The sequence below is a fragment of the Malurus melanocephalus genome, unplaced genomic scaffold (assembly GCF_030028575.1).
Source record: "Malurus melanocephalus ecotype Western Australia unplaced genomic scaffold, MMel_1.1 scaffold_1054, whole genome shotgun sequence".
NCBI classification, from domain to species: Eukaryota; Metazoa; Chordata; class Aves; order Passeriformes; family Maluridae; genus Malurus; species Malurus melanocephalus.
In genome coordinates this window covers 14,486-26,073 of record NW_026624286.1, presented here as the reverse complement: position 1 = coordinate 26,073, position 11,588 = coordinate 14,486, and the positions used below count along the sequence as shown (strand labels likewise).

The 11,588-nt window shown below is 39.7% G+C and overlaps 1 protein-coding gene across 1 annotated transcript in view; it reads right to left on the bottom strand.

Moving 5' to 3' along the window:
• Window positions 1–1,029, bottom strand: part of LOC130586084 (SH3 domain-containing kinase-binding protein 1-like) — a 77,161-nt gene extending 76,132 nt beyond the window's left edge. Inside the window, exon 1 of the mRNA XM_057386793.1 lies at window positions 403–1,029. Coding sequence (XP_057242776.1) covers window positions 403–406 — 4 coding nt within the window. The 5' untranslated portion in view covers window positions 407–1,029. The remainder of the gene's footprint in view (window positions 1–402) is intronic.
• Window positions 1,030–11,588: the final 10,559 nt, after the last annotated feature.

Genomic DNA, 11,588 nt, shown 5'->3' with positions numbered 1-11,588 from the left:
GCCCGGCCCGGCCCGGCCCGGCGCCACCACACCCCAGAGTGCCCGGGGAGGGCTGTGCCCGGCGGGAAGGCGGCGAGGCCGAGCAGCCGATGCACGGGAGGGCTCAAAACAATGTCAGCCCCTCTCGGGAGCACCCACCGCGGCAGCCCCGAGGAGCACCCGGCTGTCGCCCCGCCGCCGCCAACCCCGATCTCTCCGCCTGTCACATGAAAATAATTATTGCCTCGGTCGGGGGAGGGGAGGGCAGGAGAAGTTAAAAGCTGTGAGGCGGAGGAGCTGAGGCCGGTGGCGGCCACCTCCCTCTCTCCCTCCCTCCCGCCGCCTCCAGCCACATGCACCCCACCGGCTAGCCCGGAGCCCCAGCCCACCCCCGGCACCGCCACCTCGGCGGCCTCAACTCACCCATTTATGTCGAGCTGGGCTTCGCCTGGCAGCGAGAACAGGCTGAAAGTTTGGGGCGGGTGGCCACGGCGAAGGAAGGGGGCGAGGGAGCGCCCGAGCCGCCACAGCCGCGCGGAGCGGAGGCGCTGACAGAGCCGCTCCCTCCTCCGGCGGCCGCCGCGCTCAGCTCAGCAGCCGCCGCAGCCCGGCTGCATCCTGAGCCCTGCGCCGCGGCTCCCTCAGCCTCAGTGTGTGAGAAAAAGGGAATATACAGAAATCAGGCGAGAGAAGGGGCTCAGCCTTCAGCTCCTGCAGCCACCTGGGTCCCCGCTGCCGCCGGGAAAGAGCCTGGAGGAGCCTGTGCCGCCGAGGCGCGGGAGGGGCGGGCGGGGAGCGCGGCGCGGCGGGGCGAGGGCGCGGGAGCGGCTCGGGCTCCCAGCCGCGGGCAGCGATCGCCGCGGCTGCCGCTGCTGCTGCCGGGGCGAGCGTCGGCTCCGGCTCGGCGCTGCGGGAAGTGTCGCGAGACTGCGCCAGAGCTGTGCGCCGCCTCGGGCCGGCTGAGAGGAGGGCGGGGAGGGCGGACGGAAGCGGAGCCGCGGTCCCGGCGGGGGCAGGGGCGGCCGGGAGCGGAGCAGCGCCGGGGGAACGGGGTGGCTCCCTCCCTTCCTCTCGGGGCAGGACTGCTCGGACACGGGGAAGGGAAGGAAGGAAGGGAAGGGGCGCGTCCTGGCTGGGCGCTGGAGGATGGAGAGCGCTCCCGGGCGGCGGGACAGGGGCGGACCGTGACCGTGAGCGTGYGGTGCTGCCCCGCACCTGCCCCGAGAGCCGTGCCCGGCCCTGCCCTCCTTCTCCTTTCAGAACACGGGGAAATGCACGGACAACGCCGCGTCTCTGCCCGGCCCACCTGCCCCACACACACACCGCTACAGGGCTGGGGCAGAGCAGGGAAGGAAGACAAAAAGAGCGGCTTGGAGGGAGTGTCGATGTTTCACTAAAAAGAGCAGCGCCGCACAGGAGCACGGATGGCTGTTACTGCGGGAAGATGCGAAACCCCCGCTACAGGAACAGTGGGCACAGATAAKTGCCAGCATGTCTGGACAGAAAAGCACCGGAGGAGGGGGGAGGCTTCTGCACAGACACGTCTGCCCACAGGTTAAGAGCTGGAAAAATCCTACTGTAGAAGCAGAGGAAAAGTGGAGATGAAAAAGAAAGCAAAAGCTGGTAYAAAAGATAAAGTATAGGTAACATTTTACAGCAAGAGCACCTTGACTATCAATGAAAGGGTAAGCAAAAGGAGCCTGTTCTAACCTCAGTTAATTTATGTGTCGAAACAGAAAATTGCCTCTAACGAAGTATAACATTCTTGCACTTTTCCACTCCCTACACAACAGATTTTTAGAAAAGCTTTTTTACCCTGAAAATTACACCAGACATTAATAATTACTGAATCAAATCACTGAATTATTTATAAGTCATTTTTTTTTTGGAAAACATTTATTGTCTGTAGAAACAAAATTTACATTTATTTTATATAAACTATGTTAAACATACATATAAACATACCTACATCTTACTGTATATACCTATGAACGAGGCTTTTAGATAYGGAGTAACATTGTCAAAAGCACCGTTGTGGACTCGAAGACAACAGACTTAAAATGTATTTGCATTTTAACTTCAGCTTCAGTAGTTTAAAAATGTCATTTCTTACCCACACTTASAAATAATTACATTATAGGCTTCTCTAACAGTGTGCTTCCATGTGCACATACATGTACACATACACACATTAGACAGTCCTTGAGAAACTACAGTATAAATAACATCAACAATCTATTCTTTAGAAGTGGACATTAGTTGCCCTCATTCAGSTGGGAGTAAAAAATTCCTGCTATTCTTAAAACAAAACAATGAGGCTTTTTTTTTTTAATTTCTTGAAGAACATACTCGAACAACTGTTTCCACCCTGTCTCTTCCCCTCAATACTAAAGATGTGAGAAGCCAGTCATAAAATGAAAGCCATCTACTACATTATTTACAGAAAATGAAATATTAAAAAGACAACATGAGATTGAAGCTACCTAGACAAAATTCAGAACAATGAACAGTGAACAGAAAAAAACTGTTATTAAAAGTGGAAGGCTATTAAACCACGTGGCTAAATACCTACTCCAAATCCCTCCACCACAACCCATCAGGCACGGCAGGAAGGAACAGGTGCTGTTTTCTCTGATCTTGACACTGAAAAATAATGCTCACAAAGCTCCAAAAAGAACACATTCAAATGTTCRTGGYTATCCTTAAGGTCTCTTAGGGAGTYAACTGTTACAAGGAGGCTTTCAAAGATCTTGAAATGGCTTTTATTCTTTCTTTCCTTTGAAAAAGGCTGAAGAACTTCTTATCTTCAAATTCTGCAGCAACGGAATGAAGTCTGTCAAGGGTCAGAGTTGTGTGCAGGAACATCTTTTCTTATTTTTTTTTTTTTTTAGATTCATTAGGACACAAGTCTGAAGTCCTTCTTTTAGAGAGCCCTCCCATAAAGAACTTTGCAGACTGCTGTTCAGATGCTTCAAGAAAGGCAAGAGGCAGGTTTCCACACAGTAGAGGAAAAGCTTTTCTTTAGGAAAGCAAGGAAATTCAAGAACTCCCTCTATTTACAGTCTTCTMAGGTGAATACTGAGAAATCAGTCTCTCTTTGTTACGATCTTTTATGATCTCCTTCAAGTAACTCTCATTAACCATTCCCCAGACACGGCAGAAAATGACCTTCTGATGCCTAACAAGCAAGTTTTAAGAACTCTGCCTTTAATGCCACAAAAAATGCAATCTTGGGGTTTGTTTTTGCTTTTAAAGCAATTAAATCCATTTAAAGAAAACTCAGCATTTCAGCCTGGGGCCCTAGGRAAGATGGGAGCAGGTAAACATTACACAGCTGGATTTACTCCTATGCTCTGTTATCAATCTACCTGAGTTGAGACAGTTCTGTTCAGGTCTCAAGACCACCTATAGCCATCAGGTAAAATGATTTTAAACATGGAATTATGAGAGTTAAGGCAGGCTTATAGAAACCTTGTAATGTGTTTCTTCTTACTAGCCCCAGAATTTTGTTAACCTTGTGAACTCAATYATCACAAATTTAAAATAAGGATTCTAATCAATTTATGCAGAGATTAAATGGATCAGCAATATAAATACTATCATAGCAACTTAGTATTTCAGACACTTAAAAGGAAGACTCTAGTCATATTAAACCCATTGCATTTTGGGTAACAATTAATAAAATTTCACATGTGAACAACTGAAAATGACAGCATGTAACAGCTATTTCAAGCTAAACAAAACAAAGGCAATTCACATTTGTATTTTCAAAGTATAAAATAGAAAGCTAGAAAGCTCTTAARACAATCACATTTTTAACTTGCCCTTCCAATGCAAATACAGTGACAGATTTAATCTTACATTTACTAATGGAAGAGTCACTGTTTTCCTACAGAGCCGTACACACCTATTTAAAGTAAACAGTTATTTTAACAAGAACTGTTCTCAGTCCATGCTCCCACTAGAAAGAATGCAATGTACTTAAGTGTTTGTACAYGTGTTTTCTACAATGCAGTCAATATAGAAAGGCACCAGGTTATTCAAGTAAATTGAACTTTCTTCTGCTTAACCATTTTTCTTGTGCCTTCAGAACCCAAACAGTAACTTCAATACATTGCTCTCAACCAAACATTGTATTCCAGTACAAGAGAATTTTCTGTGCTAAAACAATAAACAAGCTGAATTGGGTATGAGTATATACACAAGTCTCTGTAATTCACAAAGATAAATGTACATAGCAATGTCTCGCATCGTATCATGGAGTAGATGCTTCTAGCACCTAAGCCATGAATTTTTATAAAATTCATTATTTCTGGATGCATTTTACAAAATATAAGAGGTTTTATCATGACAGAATGCAAAATTATTTACGTAAAATTATCGGTAAAGAATGTAGTTTGAGAAAATGGCATCACACAAAAGATAAAACAACTGAAATAGGATACTCATTAGGACAGTTGGGGGAATCAAAGCAAACATCTAAAACACCAACTTTTTTGCAATATGTTGCTCACAGTTGTGKAAATAAAACACAAAGCTAAACTGGTAAAGCACAAAACAATTCAGAGCTATCTAATCATGCATAGATAAAATAAAGCACAAAATCAGGAGTCAGTCACATGTTGAAACCTGGTAAAAGCAGCATTAACTGACTGAAGTCTGACAACTCCAGCATTACTTCTAAACAATATTAGCAAAACTGCCACGTCAGAAGTTTCTTCATGTATCCACTTTTCCCATTTGCTCACCAAAGAGCTCTCTTCCAGAATTGAACAAAACACTGCAGGAAGCTTACAGACACAGGAGTATCCTGTTGAACAGACAGTACAGCTTCAGTAGTTTGTCGTTTATCATAAATGGTTTCACTTCTCACATTTTTTACAGTGCACATTTAGAGCAGTGTGAAGAATTTGTTGGCTTCAGGGCATGAGCAGCACTCCTGTGCCACAGCCTGCTCAGAATTACAGCTACTCCACACTTGCTTTGGYTTGACTCATTTAACCTGTTCTTTCAATTCCTTATTTTTATCTCCCAGTACATCCACACAGGATGATTCTGACAGAATTAAGTAAAAAAACACTTATCATCTCTATTTGTCCAGGGAATTCCTTTCCTTCCACTTCCCATTTAGTCTATACATGTCAAAGTTACTGAAAAACTCATTAAATTATTAATGATTGTTATTTTAACTGAAAACCTGTGTTTTAGACACAAACCATCTGTTGTCATTGAATGACTGTGACATCAATGAACGTTGCACACTTCCTGCCTTATTCCCTATGAACACTAAGCAGAACACCTCATGAACTGAAGAGCTCAAGTTGCACTAATTTTAACTAAACTTTCAAATAGTCCGTCTACTGAAGGCATTGTGGAAAAACAAATTACAAAAAAGCATGCAGAAATCACATCCTGACTTTCCACCAAAAAAAAAAAAATATTTTTTTTTCTGTGAACATACCTCTAAACCCAGAATCCAAACTCTGATCTAGCAGCCAGAACAGAGATGAGTGTGCATTCTGTATGGAAATACATCTGCCTGCATGTATTGTGGAGATGGTGAAAAATTGGTTTTTTTAAAAAGCAACATCTCTTAAAACTACATGCTRTGCATCTTTAATTTACTGTCAGTAAGAAGTCCCAACAAATCTGTAATACATACACACAGCCCTACCATAGATAATGAATTAAGGCAAAGGCTATRAACAGAAAAGAAACAAAATACTGTTTAGAGCTGCTTATGAAACAGGTCTTGCTATTGGAGTTTTGCACACAGCCTAACAATATTGCAGTAGGGTAAACTTCAAAAAAACCCTTCTGAACAAAATCACCAACTATCTGCATTTAAAGCAGTTTCAATTATCAACAATTTCTTTGTTAGAAGGCATGCTTTCAAAAACTTMCATTTTTTGGTTTTCTTATAATTTAATACTTCAGGCCCCAATTTCAGAATCCAGGAAATCACCAAATCATTTATGACGAAAAAGATTAGAAAACATGTGGCTTGGYCAAGAATCTCATACACCAAAATATAATGAGACAGAATAATTTTGARTACAGACTAATTAATCCTCTAACAAACCCAAGCATGCTTTCAGTGCAGTTATAAGCTACTGCTATGGTATTTTACATACCTGCCTGTTACCATTAATTTTAATCAAATGCTGGAAGTTGTCCCAACATTCTAACAATTTACAAATGTATATACACATCAGAAACCCAACTMTATTATTAATCCAAAGTAATACAAAATACTGTTTCATGGAAATGACTGAACAGAGGTGTAAAATCTATTGCACAACCTAAAAGGTCATTAATTGGAAAATCCTGAGCTAATGTGCTATTACCAAACAATTCAGGCACTTTTTTTTTTTCCTTTTTATTATTATTACATAAGCAATAAACTTTCAACATATAAACCTCTGGGTATAACAACTCAAGTTCCATCTGTAACATCATGCTTAGAGAAAAAGTATTCAATAAATAAAACTCCCTTCAATGACTTCCTTACTTGAGACTGGTATGCAAACGGAACTAAAGGTACGTAATACAATGTTTCAAGTGAATACTGTACTTTAAAAGCAATTATTAAAACTGTAAAAAAGTTCTGCAGCATTCAAAATAAAGTTATTTTTTAATCAAGAAAGTTACAGCATTAGTTTTATCCTTTATCTTATTTTAAGTCTTATGAAAGTTGTCTAAAACCGAAGAGATGCTCCCTTTGTGGTGTTATCTGTTTCAGCTTCAGGATTTCAGCTCAGTTCAGGTTTCTGTTGCAATATTTAGATTTCCCTACACAGAGAAAAAAAAAACATCATTACTGTTAATTGTAATAGCTGAGAAACTCTCCCAACCTTCCTAAATACTGTAATATGTAATATGCAAGATTCTTTCAATTATGGATTCAAACAGCACAATCAAAAGGACTGTACCTTAAAGGATACAAATGCAGCATTATTATTGCAAATGAAATAAAGTGAAATAAAATGTTCAGACCAGTTTAACAGATTTTAACAAGTTTAATCATTACAACAGGCAAAATGCTACAATTTCAGGAAGTTTTGGTTTTTAGGAATTAGCCAACCAGCAAACAATAKGCTGTTAAGAAAATGGCTGCCATACTTATTTCTTCAGGGTTTATTTTACTCAACACACACTCAAATGCATCAGGAAAAAAAAGAAAAAAAATCTGAACTCATGATGATTTGCTGATTCAAATCATAATATTGAGTAGCCAGACTGTGTTGAGTAAGCTTTATAGGTTCCAGACAAGAATCTTAACAGCCAATTATGGAAAAACAGAGGAAATTATTGGGAATAACTCACTATGACCAAATCATAACGCTTCTATACCCATTTCACAAGGTCATCATTTTAGCAAAAAAAACCCACCTTCTTCTATTTTCCACTAATTCCAATTTAATTTAGCCTTTGGAGATAATGCTTCTCAGACCTCATGCAAATACAAGAGGCATTTCCCCAAATACTTCAGTACCAAGTGACCTCTTAACCTTGTCCCAAGTGCTTGGTTTTCCTTCTGCTGGTTGGGGTTTTTTTTGTTTGGTTGGTTTTTGTTTTGTTTTTTATGTGTGTGTTTCCTTCAGGGGTTTTGGGAGCTTTTTCTTCTGTCCACAGGGCTGTAAATTTAAATGTTTTTGCAAACAGCTGTAAGAACCTGTGCTTTAAGGTTCTTCTGTGCTCTGAGAGCTAAGCTCTAATCCAACTACAAATACTTATTTATTCTTGTGTATTTACTTGTAGCTGGRTGGACACAGAGTTCCAAACCAAGAATTCCCACAGAGCACAGAACTGCAAGGRGCTGTGYAGGTCATCTAATCCAATYCCCTGATRTCACAAGTAACTTCAYACTACTTTGATCATATTTGATCAATTCTAATAAAGGATTTAGAATGTTTTAACTACTGATCCTCACAAAAGCTGTAACATTTTATATGGTTCAAAAGTTCTTCTGCAGTTCAAGATTATTTCTGTCCCTGCAAATCAAAACACCACAAACCAGATGTGTGATGTGATTGTCAGCTTTAACTTATCTAACCATTCTACACAAATATCATATTGTGCAGGATGTTTTACTGARAGCAGCACTCAGGTAACATAACAAAAAGGAGAAGCACACAGATGTATTAAAAAATTATTAATACCATTCACTTCAATTGAAATATTTAGAAGAATATTTTGTTCCATATAGGCACAACTTCTTGTCCTGTCATAGAGAGMTCAGCTGAGCTCAAGGAAAGAATACTGAAACAGAAGCAACCACAGAATCTCAGAAGAGACTTCTGATTTACCCAAAGCAAGTTTCAGCAAGTTTCCATGTAATAAATATGGAAGAAACAGGAGTGCACCATCATTTTTGCCAGTAAAGTACAGAGAGCCAATATTCCAAAATATCCCAACCAAGTTATTCCATGGAGATTTWAAAATTGAAATGGATCTTATGAATATGCATATTTTCTAAATTACTTCGTGAAAAATAAATGAATCCAACTTACCTTTTCTTTCCTCAAAAATCCATCTCTGAATTTATTAGTGGCAAATCCCCTTACACCAACAGAACGTAACCGCTGATACTTAGCCTGAATRTATAAACCCTTCTGCACTAAGCCTGACTTGTAATGGGATTGCAAACGGCCATCTGCAAAGTTGCTCTGGATGGGTGGGGGAAGGAAAGAAAAAAAATGCACAAAATGAAGGCACCAAAACTCAGAAATTCATGTTTACAGTTATACACATGTAAAACTTGCAGTACTCAAAGACAGAAGTGCAAACCCTCTTGCYTTACTTCCATTTATTATTCCTTAGACCACATAATTTAAAGAACAGCTCTATTGCACTTGCTGTTTAAAACATCTGAAATTACCTTCTAGGAAAAAATGTATTTTGCAACATTTTAATATTTTTTCAACCATTAATGAGGCACACTCCATCAGCAAAAACTTTCAGACAACTCCTCACTGCTACCACCAAAGTCAGTGATGTTAAGCCTGCAGTTAAGCCTAAGACTCATACTAATAAGTCAGTGCATATGTTTTTTTTCCAAAGCTTTAATGTCTGATGGTCTGAACACACATTCTCCATGCCTTTGATACTTCCAGACTGGAATACTGCAAACTAACCTAGGAGCAGAGGCCACAGAGATATCCAAAGATTTAAAGGTTAAAGGCATTTTAAACACACAGAAAGGACATAGTAAGATAAACACTGACCACAGCAGTTCAAGTTAAAAAAAGGTTTCATTCCTAGGCACTCAGATCTCTAATAAAATTGGCAGTAAAAATCTTCAGAGTAATGAAAATTTTACGTGTCACAATGTCTCAGTTTTCCAGCACTGCCATTTTAAGTTTTCCAACACCCACAACAAATTTAAATAAACAATGGCTTTTCATCTCAAACCAGAGAAAACCTCCTGACTATATAAATTCTTATCTTCTACAAACACCTTTGAAKGGTAGGAGAAGACAAAACACAACAYAGMAATAGCCCTTCCTGAGCATGACAAAATAATTTTGGTGAAATTTGTCTCCTCTTAACACAGTAAGGATCACTTCAAGAAAAATCCCATGCTCTGAGGTTGTAATAACTTTAGTACCACTTTTTCCACTGTGTGGCTTGGTGAACCATTAGGAAAGAACTGCACAGAATGGGGGTTTCTTTATGCAAATCCAGAGGTTCTGTTATTTCCCAAATCATTTCACCCAYCTATTTTGTAGGAGATGAGTGAAAAGCTGGCCCCATCATTCCCCCAGGGTTAATCTGATGGAGGTTATCCCATGTAAATCTTTCCTGAAGAGTTCAGAGTGCAAGCACAAAAAAGTTCTTTGCACTAGGTTTTATTATTTGGGTATATGCCTATCCCAGGGAAAAACTTTTAATGCTGGATTAATGACCTGAACACAATTAGCATTAAAAGTTCTCATTTCCCCCATTCCTGCTATGGTTCCCTTTGATTTCAGTGACTGGAAAGGACTTGATGTTCACCACTGCACTTTTATGATGAACAAAGGAGCAAACCAAATAAGAGAAAAAGGTACAAGATATTGAAAACTGCATTAAAAACAGCTTAGAAGTTTTAAATTAAGCATCTGTTTGTTCTGTAGGACACAGCAGTAATATTAACGTAGAAAAGGATCAGACAAAATTAACAGATTATATATACATCTGGCACACAGGCACCTCAGTCACACACAGATCATCYAATGGATGTGGAAAACATCATTAACTTTTGGTCTAGAAGTAAGAAAAAAGTCTGCTAAAATGGCATCTAGTTTTACATTCAGACTATTTTATAAATAATGTTAATGGCAATCCCTAGGAGCCTGAAGCTCTAAAATAAGGATATGTGAGTAAATACATCGGGCTGCACTGAGTCTGGCATGGATAGAATTAATTTTCTTCACAGCAGCATGCATGTGAAGAGGTGAACCCACCACGCCCAAAATACACTCAACTTTTTTTTTAAGCAGTGAATGCAGTTTAATTTTAAAGATTACTTTGCACTTACTTACTTAAAGGTTGACTTAGTGATTCATGGCAAAGGGTCATTTTAAAACGTCTTTTTTTTGTATTTTGTAAGACTTCTCTACATCCTTTATAAGATTATTTTAAAMCAGCAGTTTTTTCTTTTCCCAAAAGGCTGCACATAGTGCAAGACCATATGTTTTTTTTTTTAAATACCCTTAGTAATCATCACACTTTTTATTTAAGTTTAAATGTCCCCATTTCATACATCAAGAAAAAAATGTGTGAGGCTTGATTTTTTTTTTTTKKGGGGGGGGRMAGGGAGAAGGGAAGGCAGAGGATGGGATTCTATATGGATTTTTTGGTGAGGTTTTTATTTCTTGGTATGTTGTTCTTTTAATTAAGCCAAGAAAGTCCTGAGTGCAGAAGATAGTTAAGTCACCTCCATTTCACCAACAGCAYAGGAAGAAAAAAATTTGTTGTGCAAGAGGAATTTAAATGTAAAAGTTGAAGAAATTAAGTCAAATCAACAGCACTGTTTCCATGGCAATGATGAAAGTGCTATACACATATGCAAACTACACTATGAGTGCATATGCCTTTTTCCCTATAAATATTAAAATATCATGGGTCAGATCACTGGATATTGCAATATTCATATAWATGACAGCTTAAATGGACATTTCCATGCTTGTAGAATCAGCAAAAGTGCAGAAGGAGGTGAATGAAGGAGAATTAACCACCAACACTCAGGGATCAGCAGCCAGGGCTTGATTCCATCCCCTGGAGGATGACAACACAGAGGGGATCCACAATAACAGGATATGGCCCCATTAGGTGTTAAAATATTTAAAATACTTTATATTTAAAAATTTTTTTAAAGACTTAATATTTAAAATGTATGGGACTGACACTTTGAACTTTTTCACTTAAGGCTTTTTCCAGCAGAATAAAGACAGCAGTTTTTGTTAGTGTTAAATTAGCTGACTGAGATTGTCCAATTTAGGTGTGCTTTGCCAATCAAAGTCCTTTTAGCCAACAATTCTTATGTTTGAGCGGGAAAAAGAAGGGAGAAAAAACCCAAACACAACCCACACCTATACTTGTACACTTTTCAAAGTTTCATCCAA